This window comes from Ruditapes philippinarum, unplaced genomic scaffold, assembly GCF_026571515.1.
Source record: "Ruditapes philippinarum isolate M1 unplaced genomic scaffold, ASM2657151v2 ctg3809_1_1_1_1, whole genome shotgun sequence".
NCBI classification, from domain to species: domain Eukaryota; kingdom Metazoa; phylum Mollusca; class Bivalvia; order Venerida; family Veneridae; genus Ruditapes; species Ruditapes philippinarum.
Window position 1 is genome coordinate 75,992 of NW_026866682.1, and position 21,461 is coordinate 97,452.

General features: G+C 33.2%; 1 protein-coding gene across 2 annotated transcripts; it reads right to left on the bottom strand.

Annotated features, from left to right (window-relative positions):
• Positions 1-176: 176 nt before the first annotated feature.
• On the bottom strand, positions 177-18,029 carry LOC132733333 (paxillin-like). Of its 2 annotated transcripts, XM_060719969.1 has the most exons (10): positions 17,924-18,029; positions 17,762-17,875; positions 15,181-15,322; positions 12,262-12,448; positions 11,153-11,299; positions 9,822-9,977; positions 7,796-7,969; positions 6,949-7,064; positions 5,492-5,606; positions 177-2,960 (listed from the first exon to the last, which is right to left on the bottom strand). In XM_060719969.1, the coding sequence occupies exons 2-10, from the start codon at positions 17,865-17,867 to the stop codon at positions 2,694-2,696; spliced, it is 1,410 nt and encodes a 469-aa protein (XP_060575952.1). In that variant the 5' UTR covers positions 17,868-17,875; positions 17,924-18,029; the 3' UTR covers positions 177-2,693. The 2 variants fall into 2 exon arrangements, with proteins under 2 accessions (XP_060575952.1, XP_060575951.1); XM_060719968.1 differs by having other exon boundaries at positions 17,762-18,021.
• Between the last annotated feature and the right edge of the window lie 3,432 nt (positions 18,030-21,461).

Sequence of the window (21,461 nt, forward strand, 5' to 3'; positions counted from 1 at the left end):
TTTAAAGAAAATTAAGTTTTTGTAAACTTCTATATCAAGTAAAATTAAGTCTTCAAGGTAAAGAAATTAATTATTTTCTCTGTACTGATGAAGTAAATAATTTCTATACCTTAAAGACTCAATTTTACATGATTATAAAAACTATTACCAAACACGTTTAATTTTCTTTATCTTAATACAACAACAATTGCATATAGGATGAATAATAAAAAGGGGCAAGAAAAAAGAAATGAAAATGACAAAGCAAAAGCCACACTCTCTCATTTGAGTAGAAGAGCTTACAAAAAAAACTCATCTGAAGTGTAAGAAATGCATAAATATTCTCAATTTATGTGATATTTTGTGCATAATACAAAACTTTTTAGCACTGTCCTTAAAAAAGAAAACTTAAGCCTAGAATTTAACTGATATTGATTACATTTAAATTGTTAAAATTGAGCCGCGTCATGACAAAACCAACATAGTGCGTTTGCGACCAGCATGGATCCAGACCAGCCTGCGCATCCGCGCAGTCTGATCAGGATCCATGCTGTTCGCTATCAGTTTCACTACTTGTTAAAGAGTTGGTCTGGATCCATATTGGTCGCAAACCCACTATGTTGGTTTTGTTGTGACACGGCTCAAATGTTACAAATCCTAGAAATCAAACATTTTCAACTTTAAAGGGTATTCATCTGTAACCAAACAACAAGACTACTAGCAAACTCTAGGGAAATAATGAAAGGGAAACAACTCTTTTGCAGTAAATAATTGCTTTTAGCATGATTAGTCTCCCTTCCAAAAGGTAGGAAATAAAAAAAAATATTTCCTTTTTTATTTCATGGTGAATCAAATATTTCAATTAACATAGCAAACTTCATTTATAAACCAGCATAAAATGGCTACTTCATAATTGCCTAATAATCTACATACAAAAATATTCTCATAAAAAATTTAATAGGTAAAGTTATATAATTACATACAAAATACATAAAAAATGTGCCAAATATATACAAAGAAAAAACAAACTTTTCTAAATAATTATATATCAGACCTGTAAAATATTAAATTTAACAATTCCTAACTTAATCTACATAAAAAAAATCACATTCACTTTGTTAAACCTATCTAAAACAAACATCACTATTTCATCTTTAACCACAGCAGTCACTTGAACCTTCTTTATTGTGCCACATAGTTACCTCCCTTTAATACTCATGGTAACAATATATAACCTATGTTATCAATATTGCACCAGGTCATTCTGAAAAACTGACCAGACTCTACACTATTGGCTGTTTCATGCTAGTATTTTGAAATCCCTTAAATTGGCAATGAACTATTCCAATTTTAAAATAGGGAAAGTCCATTATGAAAATTTAGCAAGACAAGGGTTTAAGTCAAGAGAGTTGTTACTCTATGAAATCAAGGAACGAATTAGCATCATGTTAACCCATAGCCATGTTAGTGGCAACTGAATAAACTCATGTAACCAGTGCAGACCTTGATACAACTGTGCTGTTGGGTACTAGTCTGCACTATTCATTCAGTAAATATTTTTAAAGTTTGCCTTAAATTGATGTATGGTTATGTCAATTTGATGTGATGTCACTTGCGTTGTATACAAACATAGTGCAATAGTGCACTAATGTTAGTGTTACACTACAGGAGCGTCAATTTAAAAAAACTCTTTGAGACTCTTTTTAACTGTAAATCGTTCTTATCTTAAATATGTGATAAACAGAACATTATATTTGTGTAGATTCAATACTAAATTTATTGAACTCGTTGAATAAACCTTTATAATGCTCGCCAGATGCCTGCATAATGATTTTATTAAAACTTGTTCAATAAATTTAGTATTAACCCTGCACTTATTCAATATCCTCTATATTCAAGTTGGCAATTTCATAGAAAAACATAAACCAATGTTTCTCTATCTCATGAATGTATCCTTTCAACAGAACATGCTTTATCCAATTATCAACTGCTAAATTATCAATGCATTACATAAAAATCTCAATATGAAATGGATCAAAAATAAATTTAATACCTTTCCATTTTTTTACACCATTAAATCATATTTATCTCACATCTTACATCAACATTCTATGTCTGTTTCACAATAAACTGTTTGTGAGGTATATAACATCAAAGTATAACATACAACTTTTTTTTCTTTCTAGAAATTTAAATATTTTGATCATTTTGGCAGAGAGATTTCATCAGAACTTTTAGTTCTGATATGAACTACATATTTTCTCTATTATTCACTTAACAGTAAGAATCAGTCCAGACAAATATTATCCAAGAATTTTCTTTTGTGTGCAAATGATGTTGCCAGTATGTGTGAAATATAATATTTTTGACTATATACAGGCATCAGGTGACTTCATGAAACTGTTGTCAGACATAAAAAAAACCCCGAAACCTTGATGATTATATTCTACAATATTATTACAGTAAACTTCGCTTATAATGAAATCACTTTGAACGAGATACTGCTTATAACTATGACTGGTTGCCAGGGTCCCGACTCTTTGTTTTCAAATTGGTTGCCACTTGGATACAACGATATTCGGATATAACCGGTAACGAAATCAATTTGGCCATCCCCTGAATAATGTTATAAGCGAGATTTACTGTAGATATGTGAACATGATAAAGATGGTTCAAAGATGAAAAAGTGTTGTTTGAACTACAAAATATTTTGTTTACCCGAACAATTTAACAAAACAAGGATGACAATACGGCCGATCATTCTGTTCTTTAAATGTTCCTTTATTCAACTGCTTCAAACAGAACGCGCACACAAAATGCTCCGGATGGAACTTTTTATACATGGCCGTGATACATCGTCCGGCGATCGGTTTCTGGCAGCCGGCGCACAGGGAACCACGCTTCAAATGGTAATGTGTCTCGCAGTAAGGCAAACCTTCGTAGTCGAAGAAACTGCTACCACCAAATGGCTCATGACATTCCTGTAAACAAAGTCATTTTTTTAAAAGCTTCTTTCTTGTGATAATCGATAATCATACTTATATTCTGTACATTTGTGACAAGGAGTTTTGATGATTAGGACCTTTATTATATCATTTATAGAAAAAGCTGTGCAAATTTATTAATAGTTATCTGTTTTAATCAATACATAGGTGCAAAGTTGAAAATTTGGAAAAACCTGAAAACTGTAATTCATAATCATTTACCTACATAATCTAATAGTAAAACATGATGAAATTTGTCTCAAAAAACCTGAGCTTCAAGCAAATGCCTGAAAAGTTGCACCCATGTCAATATAATTTTTGCATTATCAAAAATTTGTAATGAAGACTAATTACAGGTTATATGGCAGTATATAAGAGGTTGTTTGCTACATATAACCCTCTCCTAATGACTTGTGTTACAACAATCTATACTGTGTCACAATTATAACCTGTCAAAAATCTTTATAACTAATAATCTATGTACATCTTAGTCATCAGATTGCACTGGTAATTTTTCCTCAAATTATGTATACATCTTTCTATACAATATATCCAGTATGTATCTAATTATCATGTTGTTCCTCTTGTTTGCAGTACTTTAACCACATTAAAGGTAAACAAGAGGGCCATGATGGCCCTGAGGTCGCTCACCTGTATATAGGCCCCCCACCCCGGGCCAATTTTTACCCAAGGGCTTTTATTTGTTTATTTGAACAGACTTGGTAGACACCCATAAGAAGATGTTTCATGCTAAACATCTAAGTTCTAGCTCATTGGCATTTTTAAAAGAAGATTTTTTACTTTTTAAGTTTTTACTATACACATATAGTTAAAAACAATGTCACCCCTGGGGCAGGGCCAGTTTTGACCCCCGGGCGTTTATTTTAACAAACTTTGTAGATATTTTCTTAAAGATGTTTCATGCTTAATATCTAAACTCTAGCTCTTTGGGTTTTTCCAAAGAAGATTTTTAAGTTTTTGCTATACACATATAAGGAAAATCAATGACCCCCCCCCCCCCGGGCGGGGCCAGTTTTGACCCCAGGGCTTTAATTTGAACAAACTTGGTAGACACTCACTAGAAGATGTTTCATGCTTAATATCTTAGCTCTAGCTCTTTGGGTTCTTTAAAAGAAGATTTTTTAAGTTTTTACTATATGCATATAGGGAAAATCAATGACCCCCTGGATCGGGGCCAATTTTGACCCCAGGGCTTTTATTTGAACAAACTTGGTAGACATTCACTAGAAGATGTTTCATGTCAAATATCTAAGCTCTAGCTCTTACGGTTCTTTAAAAGAAGATTTTTTAAGTTTTTACTATATGCATATAGGGAAAATCAATGACCCCCAGGGGCGGGGCCAATTTTGACCCCAGGGCTTTTATTTGAACAAACTTGGTAGACATTTACTAGAAGATGTTTCATGCCAAATATCTAAGCTCTAGCTCTTACGGTTCTTTAAAAGAAGATTTTTTAAGTTTTTACTATATGCATATAGGGAAAATCAATGACCCCCCGGGGCGGGGCCAATTTTGACCCCAGGGCTTTAATTTGAACAAACTTGGTAGACACTCACTAGAAGATGTTTCATGCCAAATATCTAAGCTCTAGCTCTTATGGTTTTTTAAAAGAAGATATTTAAAGTTTTTTCTTTTGGTTGCCATGGCAACCAGAGTTCTGCATGGAATTAAATTCTTTGAACAATTTTTAAAGGTGACCACCAAAGGAACATTCCTGTGAAGTTTGGATGAAATTGGCTCAGTGGTTTATGAGGAGATGTCATTTAAAGCAAAAGTTTACGGACGGACGGACGCCGGACGGACGCCGGACGAAAAGCGATCACAAAAGCTCACCCTGTCACTTTGTGACAGGTGAGCTAAAAAGTGTATTGAAAAGGTAAGAACTTGAGCAACATCAAAGATTTTATATACAGGAGTATCTTGAGCTAATTACAAACACTTATATAACTTGCTCTTAGACTTCAATAATTCAATACTCCTTCAAGAATTCATACATGTACCTACAATTCCAGGTAAGTGATCTTAAATTTTACATTATTACCAGTAATTTTATAATTAACTTCGCATGTCCAATGATCAGAATTTACTAGTAACATTCAATTTATAAAAAGAGTGGAACAGCTTTTTTATATATTTTAGGCAGGGTTATCTTTTATCCTAAACATTTTCAAATATCCACTATTGGTAAATCACCATTTTAACAGTTAATCTCTGAAATATACATGGATGGTCAATATATGTTATCAGGAACTCGGGAAATATGGGTTTTTCCAAACTAATCCTCCAGTACAAACAAACTTTTACCTTTATAGTTTTACGGTGCACTACCGATCACAATAGATTAGTCAACCTGTAACTGTTAAAGTTTGTTTTTACCCCAAGATAAGCTTGGAAAAACCCAAAATATTCTTGATTCCGGAGTAATTATATTCAACTCAACTTGACAAGGAAAATATGAGCATAATGTAACTTTAAAAAAGTTATCATAACATTATTCAAGCACTCACCCAACAAGCGAAGCATTCTGGATGCCAGTGTCTGTTGAGGGCAGAGATGTAGTTATCTACAATAGCACGGCCACACCCTCCACACTTAGGGGCAAACATCTCAAAGAAATCAGCTCTATAACAAAATAATACAAAAATAGGTGACTGTAATTCACAAAAGTCCCTATCTTAAATCAGTTAATATACATATACATGATATAGTGAAGTTTCCTAATTATAAAATTTGACCTTGAAGTTGAAGGTTATTAAAGGTCAAGGTCACATGTCAATACATCAAAATAAAGCACTTTTCAAGAAGTATGCTGAACCATTTATTAAGACTTGTTGAATGGCCAAAATTGAAAACTTAGCTTGCAGAAAGGATATAAAAATATGCTTAGCCAAAATATTAAACAGATGCATGGCATTAATTTTTTAAAACTTTTAACAAGGTTATATTTTAATACAAGAAAATGAAGCTCTTTTCCAGAAGTATGATTTGTTAATCATAAATGTACTTTTTTGCAGAATGAACATAATTTTGGCCAGAGTTAAAAAGATTTACTTGCTAAGAGGACAAAAAAACAAACAATCCCAATGTTTTACCGGATGCATGGCAGAAATATTATTTTTTTAACTACCTCAAAAGCATGTTTGCGTGGGATAGTGCAGTGTGGGTCTGTTAAATGTTGCAATAATTATTTGATCATTAACAAACATGCACTATAAAACAAGAATTACCTTTATATTGATGCCAAGTTATGAATGATGAAGGAAGTTATTATGGCGGGCACTTGCTTTAATGATAGATTAGACTACAGCCATAAGTGTTATGGTAAACAAAAACATAGCATTTCTTTGTATTATATTCATATTAAAGCAACATTATACCTGTATGCACTTTAAAGTAATGGTTTTATAATTATAAACATCACTTGAAATCATAATATGTACATATAAATATACATAATTCTTTTTTAAAGGAATTTTGAAAATACATGTACATGACTTGATAAGATTTTTTTGTATAATTTGTGCAATTGATTATAAATCATCATATTTTTGCTTTGTTTGGTTTTATGGCACACAAACGCAATTAAGGTCATATGGTGCTGAAACAGGAAAGATGATTTTTGTTTAACCTTGGGTGATACAAACTTAAAGCAAAACCAGAACTGAAAACCCCCTCACCTGCTGGAGCTAACTGATACAGTAGATTCCAGTATATGTACATGTTTTATATTGACGGTTACATAGTAATATATAAGCATAAGCAGAGTTTTCTCCCATAAATACTTTCCTTAAAGTAAGAATATAATAGTAATAATAAATCATCTGTTTTTTCATCATAAAATATTCTTGTTGTATTTCTGTGATTAATTTCAGCATTTTTTTTGTATAAAATAAAAGCACTGATCACCGCAAGCCTATAAGATTAGTAGTTATCATATGGCTTTAATAAATACAAGAAAACTAACCTGCAGTAAGCTTTACCATCTTTTTCATGAAATCCCTCATCTCCAAATGGCCGGCCACATTGGGCACAGAAGAAATGTTCAGGATGCCACGTATTGTTCAATGCTGTCACACATTTCTGTTAATTGAAATAATCACATACATACATGTAGATTTACACCTTTTATTATCTCCATGAAACAGATCATGTGTATCTAAATTAGGTCATACCATAAGCTTATGTACTTTCCACTCAAACAATAACTTATTTTTACTTTTTGGTAGGGTTTAAGGCGCACCAGATGACTTATCAGTTTTACTGGAGGAGGAATACGTCAGTTACTCACTCCTCTCTACATTATTTCAGGCACAATGACAGCCTGAGTAGAACCACCAATGTTTGTAAGCTATCCAGGTATGTAAGCTAGCTGGACAGCTTACTCACATGAAAGTCAAAAGTCCTTGAAAAGGATTTGAGCCTACAGTGGTGAGGAAAAAGTGGTTTGAATTTAAAGTACCTTATCCACTGGAATACAGACAAACCTCAAGCAACAGCACTTAGCATATTAAGTTGTTCAAAATACAAGAATTAAAAAAAAATTTACATGTCTCAAATTTCAATAAACAAAACAATATATGTAAGAAATACAATGCTGAAATGTAATTGTTTTGCAGGTGCAAGACGAAAATAAGGAGCATTATATCAGGCTTAACAACTTGCTGCCAATTAAATGAATAGCTTCCTCACATTAACGATTACGGTATCTTCAGATTCTAACTTACATTGGTGATGAGCTATTGACTTAATATCATCAAGTTAAACTACATGCACTTAGAAACGCCAAAAAAAAATCATCACTGAATACTTACATCTACAATGGGTCCATTACAGTAAGCACATCGTGGGGCAAACAAAGAATGATAATCCCTCTCACAGTATGCCATACCATCCCTCTCATAGAAATTCTTTGTTCCAAGCGTCTCATGACATTGAGCACAGTTAAAATGCTCAATATGCCAGATTTTACCTAATGCTGTGATCACCTGTTGATACAGAAAATAATTACTTAGCTTCTTATATTTTTCTCACCATGAAATAAAAATAAATGGAAAATCAATGATTTCTGTTAATTTTGAATCCCTCTGTGTAAAATTGATGCTCCATTTAAGAAAAAACTTTTAATATCCCATCCCCAACCCCCATCCCAAATTATGAGACCTAAGTATTCATAAACTTTACTTCTTTTTTTTAAAAGTTTTTTTTGCTCATTTGAACTGATATGTAGGAATTTACAGACAAATAAATCTTGAAACACACTTAATTTACTTCCTTAAAACATTATAGGCATCAATTATAATCCTAATTGAAGTGAACAGCTGAAATAAAATATGTAATTGTCTGGAAAATTTGGCTGAGTTTTCAATTATCACTGAATTATCAAATTTATGAAGCACCCTTAGATGTTAACAATAATTTATGAGTCATTCAATTAAAGTTAAATTGGCGGAATAATTCTAATTCCATTCCATTATTTTCAGGTTGAAGAGAACAAAATATCAAGACAAAATACAATAACAGTACTGGGGTACATCTTTACAATGTTAAAAATATACTATGGCCAAATTTCAGAGATCGAAAATTCCATTTGTACGCTCGTTATTACGAGTAGATTTGAAGAGAATTCCATGCAGGACAAGTAGAAAAATGTTGCCTGCACATTGGATTTAGAAGCTACTCATCCTGCAGGATGAGTGACTCATTAAATAAACATGTTTTCACTTCATACAAAGTAGATATATTATGTTAAAAATTCTACATTATAGGTGGTCACAATATGAATATATAGTGTATCTAAAAAAACTGGCAGTACTTTTTTTTAAGAAAAATCAATTTTAATAGTCCTGTAATATGGAATGTTGCTTCTAATTTATAGTTTATTCATTTGTTTATTCAACAAATTAGACATATTTAGCAAGAATTCTATAGATTTAAATAAATTTCTTTGAGTTCAATATTTAACATAGTATATCTTTATTTCTATATTAGCCAGCTGGTGGCAACAGAATCTACCCATCTAACCAGTGAAGACCACAATCAGTCAACATATCTGTGTCATCTGAACATGGGCTGTACTATTCTCTATTCAGTCACTACATATTTCTAAAATTTCCCCTATATATGATAATGGTTTGTCCAGATTAAGAGATGGACAAGTCTATTATGGTTATTCAGGGGGGAAAGGATTGAACAAGTAAAATGTATGTTTGATATTGAAACATTTAGCTAGGTTATGTCACTTTAAAATCAAACACTAATTTAACACGATGAATGTTTGTAGCAAAACCATATCTCTACTCTTTTTTTTCTTTTCTTTTTTAATGCCATAAAATAGTTTTAAAGGCCCATGATGCCCAAGAAATGTATTGTTTTTTTTCCTTCATTTCTCAAAAACTTTTTATTTTTTGTGTCCTGTTATAGTTTTCAAAAAGTTACCCATTGGCCAAATACCTAAACCATCTTTTGCATCTGTTGCATTTTGGCAATAAGTATAGCATATGAGATAAAATATTAAAGGAAGAAAAAAATTATTCATTTTTCAGGCATAATGAGCCTTTAATTAAGACTTGTGTTTTGTCTTCTATTACATATTGGAATTAAAGGCATCATTCATATTACAATGGAGCTATACCCCAGTCGCCAACCAGACAAAAATAAAAGTATTATTTGTTTGTTTGATTGGGTTTTACTTCGCTCCAACACAGTATAGGTCATATGGCGACGTTCCAGCTTTACTGGTGGAGGAAGACCTCCGGTGACCTTCACTGCATTATTACAGGCACGAACAGGCACGGACGTAAACATTCCGTAAGCTAGCTGGATAGATAAAAGTATTACCTGTCCCACAACTGGCTGGTTACAAGCAGCACACAAGCCCTTAGTTTTAGTATTAACACCTTGTTTATTAAGATCTGACTGAAGATCTCCCAGCATAGACTCTAACTGACCACCTTGTGCTGAACTGCCCGATACATTTCCTGTTATACTGCTACTCTGTAATACAAAAATAATAACTGTTAACATTTAAAGGGACTCAACTCTGGTTTTTTGACATGATGGGACTTGAAATAATTTTTGTGGTTAACGTCCCTTCTGATGTAAGTCTAGACCAATATCTTTTGTGCAAAATTTTAAATCATTCACTCACTCTGTTTTCCCCATTATAATTCTTCTTATTGTGAAAAATGACTCAAAAACTGAAAGCATTGCAATGGTTTTTTTACTGAAATCGGGCTAAAAATAGCACAAAATTACAATTTTCAATTTATTTCTGAGTAAATTTTGTAATTATCTTATAGCATATGTTTCTGTTCTTAGTGCCCCAGTTAAATTCAAAACTCATGTTTTTAGGCTGTTGGAGCTGAGTAGAGTTTCTTTAATTTCTCTCTGTTTAGATACGTGTCCTTCCATACAGGTACATTACTTTTCATTCTGGAACATTCCTTTCCCTACACAGTACTGTGACACAGAAAAATTCCAATACATGTATATGTTCATTTAGTTTTTACACCAATTTTAACACATTTTTGTTTATTTCTTGGCAGTTGGTACTCCCAACCTGCCAACCAATCAAACCCTAGACAACAAATCCAATACTCATACTATTAAGCTAAACAGGCAATTTTTACGTGATAAGATATAAGTGATAAGACTACAAACAAATGCCAGTCTTTCACATGTAATACAAAGCTAAATCTACAATCTTTGAACCAATCGCTCATGCCACAAAAATTTTCAAATTTTAAATTTTCAAGATCTATAAACCTGGAGTACTAGGGTACAACACATCACTCATACATTAATGTTTTAAAATAGTTTAATGATTTACTATATTAATTATCATAAACATTTTATTTTTCTCAGTTAATTGCTGGAAACAAGTGTGTTTTAAACGGTAGTTTTGCTATGATTGGCCAAAGTGGAGTAGTTTTTGTTTATCACAATATTCAGATTACGATTATTCGAACCAATCAATTATTCGAAGTAAATTTTCAGACCTGGGCAATTCAAATAATCGGGTTGGACTGTGAAACAAAGTTAAATTTACTATCTTTAAACCAATCTTTGTGCCACAAAATAAATTTTCAAGATCTACAAACTTAGGTACATCACTAAAACATCACTAAAACATTGTTTACAATAGTGTAATGATTGGCTACATAAATTACCTGTAAACTACTATTAGCACTGCTAGACTGGGAGAGATTACGACTTTTCTGCGGTTTAGCGTACGAAGGTTCGCTACCTGGTGACGGAGACCGTCTCATCGGGTTTACTGTGGCCTGCTGCTGTTGTCCCGGTGCATTGTCCTTCATCTTAAAACAATAATATACATGTAAATCACATTTAGCTTAAAGGCACATTATGCCTAAGAAATTCATAATTTTTTCAATTATTTGGAAAGGTCATACATTTGTTTAATTATGTATAAACAATGAATTTAGAACATAATAAAAGTTTAACAACTAAAGACAGTAGCGCTAAATGTGAAAAAAATTGCCGTAAAGGTAGCAAAATGTAAAATACAGTTGTCTTTTTGCAAAATACTTACTCACTATAATTATACTGATTGCCAAAAGAGCAGAAGTTGCAAAAGAGTCAAAGGCTTTTCAGCGTTGGTTACACGTTACCTTATGATCAACCTTGGATCATTTTTAGCCTCTCTCAAGTCCAAAATTTTCTTGGCGATGAGGGAGACTACCGCTCCCCTTCAAACCCCCCTTTTGGATGAGGGGTTGGGGCAGTGCCGAAAAAGTGCTCACTTCTTTTACCAACATTTCTCACAACATGTGTTTGGAGCCCAAACAGGACATTTTTTCGCAATTTGAGGACTAAAAGGGGGGGGGGTTGAAAGTGCGTTGTTTTGCGTATATATGAGGTAAAGGGTTAAAGAAGGATATAGGTCAATTAGGTAAATTTTTGAAAATATGGGTTAATTTTAGGCTCATCTTAAAATACTTTTATTGCAGAAATTTATTGAAATCTTGTAGATTCTTCCTGAATACGTCTAATTTGAATAAGTGAATGTATAAACTATGTTTGGGAAGCTGCATTTCCTATTACTTGTCAAATCAATTTTGTCTATTCTTATAAAAACTGCCATACTGTGTTTACCTGTATTGTGAAGAGTTTAAAATGTAACATATTTTCTCTGTGTGTATTCAAAAAATGTTTATTTTACATTTAAAAAGACAGTGTATAGTAAATTAGTAATCAATGTTTTTTTTCAAATATCAAATCTGAATATAATATATATCTTTAACATATTTATACATACTTTAAAATCTGAGAGTGTAGACATTAAATCATCTAGTTCTTGTGTGGCAGCACTACTTGTCTGTACAGCTTGTTTAGGTTCAGCGTAATTATACGCCTGTATGTGTTCTTGTTCATGAGCATAGTTATATGTCTGTGGTGGGTTCTGTTCCCTCGTCTCATAGTGGTAATTGTTCACTTCAACCTGCCTGTAACATTGTAAAATGTTTGGTTAAAATTTTTTCCTTTCATATTTTCAGCACCAAATTACTGGGTCAGAAATACTGACACTACTACAGTTAATTATATTTTAGACTTTGAGGGCAAAACAGTTGGGCATGCCCAGTCTTCCTTAGGAGCCTCTATCAAATATACAATGTACATAATACAAGAGGGCCATTATGGCCCTGAAATCCCTCACCTGTACAAAGGCCCCAGGGGCGGTGCCAATTTTAACCCAGGGGCTTTTATTTGTTCAAACTTTCAATAAATATCTAAGCTCTAGCTCTAAGAATTTTTTTAAAGTTTTTACTATAGGGAAAAACAATGACCCCCCCCTCTGGGTGGGGCCAAATTGTCCCCAGGGCTTTTATTTGAACAAACTTGGTAGACACTCACTATAAGATAGTTCATGCTTAATATCTGAACTCTAGCTCTTTGGGTTTTTTAAAAGAAGATTTTTTAAGGTTTTTACTATATAAATATTAGGAAAATCAATGATTTCCATGGCGGGGCCAATTTTAACCCCAGGGCCCTTATTTGAAAACTGGTAGACACCCATTAGAAGATGTTTTATGCTAAATATCTTAGCTCTAGCTCTTACGTTTTTTTAAAGGAAGATTTTTAAAGTTTTTACTATATAAAGGGAAAAACAATGACCCCCTGGGGCAGGGCCAATTTTGACCCCAGGGCTTTAATTTGAAAAAACTTGGTAGACACCCAATAGAAGATATTTCATGCTTAATATTTAAGCTCTAGCTATTTGGGTTTTTTAAGTTTTTACTATATACAAATAAGGAAAATCAATGACCTCCTCGCCCCAGGGCTAAGTCAATTTTAACCCCAGGGCATTTATTTGAACAAACTTGGTAGACACTGACTAGATGATGTTTCATGCCAAATATTTAAGCTCTAGCTCTTTCGGTTTTCTAAAAGAAGATATTTTAAGTTTTTTTCTTCGGTTGCCATGGTTGTCAGAGTTTTGCTTGGAATTAAATTCTTTAAACACTTTTTTAAGTTGACTACGAAAGGAACATTCCTGTGAAGTTTGGATGAAATGGGCTTAGCAGTTTAGGAGGAGATGTCGTTTAAAATAAAAGTTTACGGACGGACGGACGGACGCAGGACGAAATGCGATCACAAAAGCTCACCATGTTACTTTGTAACAGGTGAGCTAATAAACATTTACAAACAAAAAGTTTAACAGTTTAATGGTGACTTTTCTCAGACTCACATGTACTATGTGCAATATTTTAGGCACAAGATCACATATAAGTAGACCTAATGACTATTCTTAAGCTACACCTAACATTAAACTATGTAAATTGGCAGGATTCAAACAAACAAATACAATTGAAAATTGACAAACCAAACGTCAAACAAACACTGTTGTTTTACTTCCTTGCAGGAAAATAAATCAAATAAATCAAAACAGATATACAGTTATTTTAAATATACACTGATCAATTCATAAGAACAGAAGTCAATTTTCCCAACATTTGTCCTTTTTATTCAAGGCTTTTCACTTTGAAAAAATACAACGTCAAAGAGCATTGTTCTATACATTGGATCAAATGCTCTTCTTAAAACTCATTACTTATATATTTGTAAAGCATTGTTTTTATAGTATAAACTACATGTATTGTCATATACATGTATACCAACATACTTTTCAACTGTAGTAAAATATTGAAACAAGAGGGCCATGATGGAAGACACCCATTAGAAGATGTTTCATGATGTTAAGTTTTTACTACACACATATAATGAAAAACAATGACCTCTGCCTCCCCCCCTGGCAGGGCCAATTTTAACCCAAGGGCTTTTATTTGAATAAACTTGGTAGACACCTATAAGAACATGTTTCATGCTAAACATCTAAGCTCTAGCTCATTGGGTTATTCAAAAGAAGATTTTTTCAAGTTTTTACTATACACATATAGTTAAAAACAATGACACCCCTGGGACGGGGCCCATTTTGACCCCAGGGCTTTTATTTGAACAAATTTGTAGACACTCACTAGAAGATGTTTCATGCTTAATATCTAAACTCTAGCTCTTTGGGTTTTTTCAAAGAAGATTTTTTAAGTTTTTGCTATACACATATAAGGAAAATCAATGACCTCCGGGGCAGGGCCAATTTTGACCCCAGGGCTTTTATTTGAACAAACTTGGTAGACACCCATTAGAACATGTTTCATGCTAAATATCTTAGCTCTCGCTCTTTGAGTTCTTTAAAAGAAGATTTTTTAAGTTTTTACTATATGCATATAAGGAAAATCAATGATCCCCTGGGGCGGGGCCAATTTTGACCCCTGGGCTTTTATTTGAACAAACTTGGTAGACACTCACTAGAAGATGTTTCATGCCAAATATCTAAGCTCTAGCTCTTTGGGTTTTTTAAAAGAAGATATTTAAAGTTTTTTCTTTCAGTTGCCATGGCAACCAGAGTTCTGCAAGGAATTAAATTCTTTGAATAATTTTTAAAGGTGACCACCAAAGGAATATTCCTGTGAAGTTTGGATGAAATTGGCTTAGTTGTTTATGAGGAGATGTCATTTAAAGTAAAAGTTTACGGACGATCACAAAAGCTCACCCTGTCACTTTGTGACAGGTGAGCTAAAAACATTTCAAAGAATTATTGTAACAAACTAATGTATGGAATATAATGAAGAAAGTGTTTGTATAAATTAACAAGTTGTATTAACTAACTAGTTTATACCTAGGGTATCCTCCTTGTCTAGTGTTAGGTGTCTGTGGTACAGAGCTTTCTAGTTGATCTAACAGGCTGTCGACAGATGTCCCTCCTCCACCACTCTGACCTCCTCTACCAGGCTTAGGAGCTACTGGAGGAGGCATCTTACCTGTAATATCACACGCATGAAATGATACAATATTCAAAATGAGGGGGCAATTTACCTGTAATATCACTCATGAAATAATGCGAGTTTAAAATTGAGGGGGCAATTTACCTGTAATATCACGCTTGAAATGATGCGAGTTTAAAATTGAGGGGGCAATTTACCTGTAATATCATGCATGAAATAATGCGAGTTTAAAATTGAGGGGGCAATTTACCTGTAATATCACGCTTGAAATGATGCGAGTTTAAAATTGAGGGGGCAATTTACCTGTATATCATGCATGAAATGATGCAAGTTTAAAATTGAGGGGCAATTTACCTGTAATATCATGCATGAAATAATGCAAGTTTAAAATTGAGGGGGCAATTTACCTGTAATATCATGCATGAAATAATGCGAGTTTAAAATTGAGGGGGCAATTTACCTGTAATATCACGCTTGAAATGATGCGAGTTTAAAATTGAGGGGCAATTTACCTGTAATATCACGCATGAAATGATGCAAGTTTAAAATTGAGGGGACAATTTACCTGTAATATCATGCATGAAATGATGCAAGTTTAAAATTGAGGGGTCAATATACATGTAATATCATGCATGAAATGATGCAAGTTTAAAATTGAGGGGACAATTTACCTGTAATATCATGCATGAAATGATGCAAGTTTAAAATTGAGGGGTCAATTTACCTGTAATATTACACATAAAATGATGCAAGTTTAAAATTGAGGGGACAATTTACCTGTAATATCATGCATGAAATGATGCAAGTTTAAAATTGAGGGGTCAATATACCTGTAATATTACACATAAAATGATGCAAGTTTAAAATTGAGGGGACAATTTACCTGTAATATCATAAATGAAATGATGCAAGTTTAAAATTGAGGGGTCAATTTACCTGTAATATTACACATAAAATGATGCAAGTTTAAAATTGAGGGGGCATTTCACCTGAAATAATGCTAGTTTAAAACTGAGGGGGAAATTTACATTTAATATTACACATGAAATGATGCAAGTTTAATTTTACTTCTTACAAAACAAGTTTTAAACTATGTTTTCAATGCAAGATAGTTTGTAAATTTAAACAGCTTTGCTTACTGTCAATTTTTTATTGCCATAGGGCTTAAAATTAACTTCTTATATCATTTGTGGTCTTTAAGATCTATACTGTTTTTGACAAAAGTGTATCGAAAAATGCAAATTTTTATTTTATTTATCTACACTGTGCAGACATTAATAAGTATTTACAAAAAAAAAAAATATCCAAATAAATAGTTTCTGACAACAAACTTCAAGTATTTTCTTCCTTCCTATTTTTTTCATAAATTACAAAGTGATTGTGATGACAATAAAGAAAATGTTTGCTGATATTTACTACAGCTATAACAATGACCACTTGTCAAGACTACTTAAATGAAAAAATTTCTTGCCCTGACCTGACAAGCTTGTCCTGGATAATCATATCTAAATTTTAACACATTTAAAGCAAGGCGGGCAGTATGTCCATACAGTTAAACTGGAAATCAAAGAATATGGGATTTAACTCACTATAGTGTTGGAGCAGTACCTGTTGATGCTTAACAGAAATCATAAAAAATATCGCTTTTTTCAGTGATTCTTAAAAATTTATTATTCATAATCTTATATAAATCTGTGTGAGGAGATAAATTTGCTGCCTTAAAAATCATTTGGCGAGATTTAAGCATTTAATCATTTTAGCGCCTTGTCCAGTATAATTCCCGGATTTTAGTGTGGTGTCTAACAAAACTTTTTTCAGTCTCACTCATAGAATAGTTGTCTGCTTGATATTAGATTTCAAATTTAAGTTGAATATAGACATAGACACATTTTCAAGCCAGTGCATCACACAAATATAGCAGTGTAGGGTGTATAACTAGCCTCATAAGTAACGAGTTGTTGAGGCAAGTAATGAGTTGTTGAGGCAAGTAATGAGTTGTTGATGTAAGTAATGAGTTATTGAGGCAAGTAATGAGTTGTTGAGACAAGTAATGAGTTATTGAGGCAAGTAATGAGTTGTTGATGCAAGTAATGAGTTGTTGATGCAAGTAAAGATGTTATTGAGGCAAGTAATGAGTTGTTGATGCAAGTAATGAGTTGTTGAGGCAAGTAATGAGTAGTTGAGGCAAGTAATGAGTTGTTGAGATAAGTAATGAGTTATTGAGGCAAGTAATGAGTTGTTGATGCAAGTAATGAGTTGTTGAGGCAAGTAATGAGTTGTTGAGGCAAGTAATGAGTTGTTGAGGCAAGTAATGAGTTGTTGAGGCAAGTAATGAGTTGTTGAGGCAAGTAATGAGTTGTTGAGGCAAGTAATGAGTTGTTGATGCAAGTAATGAGTTGTTGAGGCAAGTAATGAGTTGTTGATGCAAGTAATGAGTTGTTGATGCAAGTAATGAGTTGTTGATGCAAGTATTACCTGAGCTTGGTGGGTTTTTCTTGTCCACCTCCGCCATAAACTGAGCCGAGTTGAGATCTGACAGGAGCTGATCTAGCTCTGACAGATTGTTGCTGATGGCAGACATCCCTTGTCCTGGCTGATTTTGTTGGTACAACTGCCCTGGAGGTGGTGGGTATGAACCTGGTTGATTTTGTTGGTACGACTGCCCTGGAGGTGGTGGGTATGAATGACCGGGTGGTTGATGATGCTGGCTTGGAGAGGGTGGTTGGTAATGAGGGCTTGCAGGTTGTTGATGGTATGTATTGGGCTGTGCTTGCTGGTACGTATTGGACTGTGCCTGTTGGTAGGTATTAGGCTGTGCTTGTTGGTACAGGTTAACCGAGGGATCTGTGGAACCCTGGGAGGACTGGGACGAGCTGGAAATACGCTTCTGATTATAGTCTCGTGTCCGAATGTTTTGTGTCTCATACAACGGCTGAAAATATAACAATACAATATCATTGATACTTTGTTACAAAAGCTTAATCAATTTTACAACCAAAGAGGCAAATAAATTAATATCAAACCTCTTGAAAAACGACCATCCTAGCACACTTCTGAGTACAGACAAAGATTGCAAAAGATACATCCATAATTGTACATAATATTTATTTGTTCAAAATGTTATTTTAGCCTTTGTGGGGCCAGGGCTCCACTAATATGATATACATTGTATTAAAAAACTACATGTATGTCATAATGTTAAACATCATATTAGAGCCTGTGGTAATGTATAGTTATAAATCTTCAAATTCACTTTAAATGAATGAATGATCTGAAATTTTGCACACAGAACTTCATCAAATGGAACATTAATCTCGAAAAATTATTTCCAGTCTGTCATATAACCTAAGTGGAGTTCCTTTAACAACAGGATAGCTTCAAATTACACAGATACAGCTGCATTAAGTTAAAATCATATTTTAAAATCTGACAATATTGAATAAAATACAGAAATCATTCTGATGACTGATGTAGGAACACAATCTCAGTGTAAACCTAATGACTATCAAATATACTGAAATATTTACTAAAATTAATAATTTTTCAAAATCATCATCAAATACTGTACTAATGACCGATGAGGTAAATAAATATATTGTAATTATTAACACACACACACACACACACACACATATAATCACTCATACATTCCTACATGTTACTCTTATAAATAACTTACCCATCAATTCTACCTTAAGGCTTTATATATAAATACATTATACTAGTATATAAACTCCATTAAAACTTTCTCTTCACTCTACATATAATCAAGTTTCACATGAAAGTGCTCCTTAAAACTTTGCACTGTCTTTGCAATTACATAAACTGCAGTAATATGAAAACCCTTTTTCATAAATTATATTGTTAAATATAAAGACTATGACGGACAAGTAGATATATCCTGATTCATACTTTCATTTCCTACTTCCATTATCTATCTATCTTAACAACACATCCATACATAACCTCAAATATTTGCCTACCAACCATATGCTGGGGTGTATACAGAGCTAGTAGAAAGAATGGGTCATACATAACATGATGTCATGTTAAATGTGTACAAGGGCCCATCCCCTACATTAGACAGGAAGTTTAGAAATTTATATATAGTTTTTAGAATTTTTACCCTGCCTTATTTTTGTGATGAAAATGTAATTTTGGAATTACTGCTCCTTTAATGGAGGTAGGGAGGAAACTACCCTCCTTCCCCCCACTCCAATCTATGCATGATATGTTAAAAGCATGCCCTATTGTAGTAACCAATAACACACCTGAGTTCTTTGTAACCCCAGCCCTCTTCCTCATGGAAAAGGGGAATTTTAAGCGAAAAAATTTCCAACCCAAGGGACAATCAGGTGGTGAAATACCTTTCCAGATGCCTCTTCAAAATGTCAGCTAGCTAAAAGCATGCATAGCAGTGGGGACTTCAAAATTGTAGTGTGACCTTGACCTTTGAGGTAGGGACTTTATTCTTGAACGCGACACATCGTCATGATGTGGTAGACATTTATGCCAAGTTATTCTAAAATCCTTTGATACATGATAAAGTTACAGTCCAGACACAAATCTGTGTACCTATAAACTATAATTATGATAATGTGAAACTTCAAAATGTCAGTGTGCCCTTGACCTTTCAGGGACGTGGTTCTTGGACTCGTAACATCGTCTTGATGTGGTGGACATTTGTGCCAAGCTATTTCAAAATCCCTCAATGTACGACAAAGTTACAGTCTGGACACGAATGAAGTGTGGACAGACAGACAGATGAACAGACAGTTGTTGCGATTTTAATATGCCACCCTATAGCATTATTTATTTGTTTGATTGGGTTTTAGGTCTCATCAACACATAATAGGTCATATGGTGATGTTCCAGCTTTATAAGGAGGAAGATCTCAGGTGCCCTTCAATGCATTATGGGCACTGAGTGGAACCATCAATGTTCCTTAAGCTAGCTTGATCATAGCTTCCTCAAATGAAAAAAGTCCCTGTCGCGATTCGAACCAACAGCAGTCAGAGGACAAGTGGTTTGAAGTCAACGATCTTAACCATTCAGTCATGGACGCCCCAAAATAGCATTATCCAATCATGATAACAAAATAATATCAAATAATCACAAAATACCTATACATATTATTAAAATTTTGATCTCAAACTATAATGATACACTCATTCAATAGGTATAATAAATCTACATGGTTATGATACAGTCACTGTTAGTCATGATTGTATTGATCTACATGTAATATTGATTATGATACATTTCCTTATCATGAAATACTAGAAAACAAATATTGTCTGACATGCTTAACCATCATATAAATGTATCATGTTTATCTATTATCTCTTATTGTAAAATTCTTCCTTACTTTTTCATCAGATTGTCTGCCAAAAATCAGAAATTCAATTTTCTTTTAATGTTAAAAGCAACACATTATAAGACTGTTTTGTGCTTGCGCCATATTTTTTTAAAAAGCCAAAAACATGGCAGATAAATGGTGATCAAAATGATCAACAAATTGTAACAAATTCTGTCAAAATAAATTCTGTCCTGAAATTTAATTTTTTTTTTTCATTTAATGCTTCTGTTTTGAAGGCTGGCCTTGCATAGAAAGTAGAGATTTAAGACAAAAACATAGGGTATCTTTTAATAGAAAGTAACAAGATTTAAGATAAAATTATGGTATCTTTAACATGAGGAGAATCTTACTTTAAAATGTGTATATCCAGCTATCTATAAACTCCATTTAACATTTAAGGTCCATCAAGGCAGATATCTGACTGTCACTGGTTTATAAGGGACTTTCGTTACTTAATCTTACATGTATTGAAAAGTACTCCAGGGATAAAGAATCTGAGGAATGTGGCGTACTGATAAACAGCATTATAATTACGCTACCATAACATCACCGTGGATTTACAATACTTTTATAATCATATCGTAAATAGATTTTGCAACTACATGCTGTTGCATTTAATAAACCGAGTAAGAAACGTACATAAATAACCCATATACAAACCACATTATACCCATTAAATCGTTTTAAACTGATACTTTTACAAACGTTTTCGAATGTGACTCACCTCAAGAAACATTGTTGAAAAATTTCAGAGCATGTATACATATCAAATTTAATGTAACACAAAATTAAAAAAAACAAAACTTTTTTTTCTAA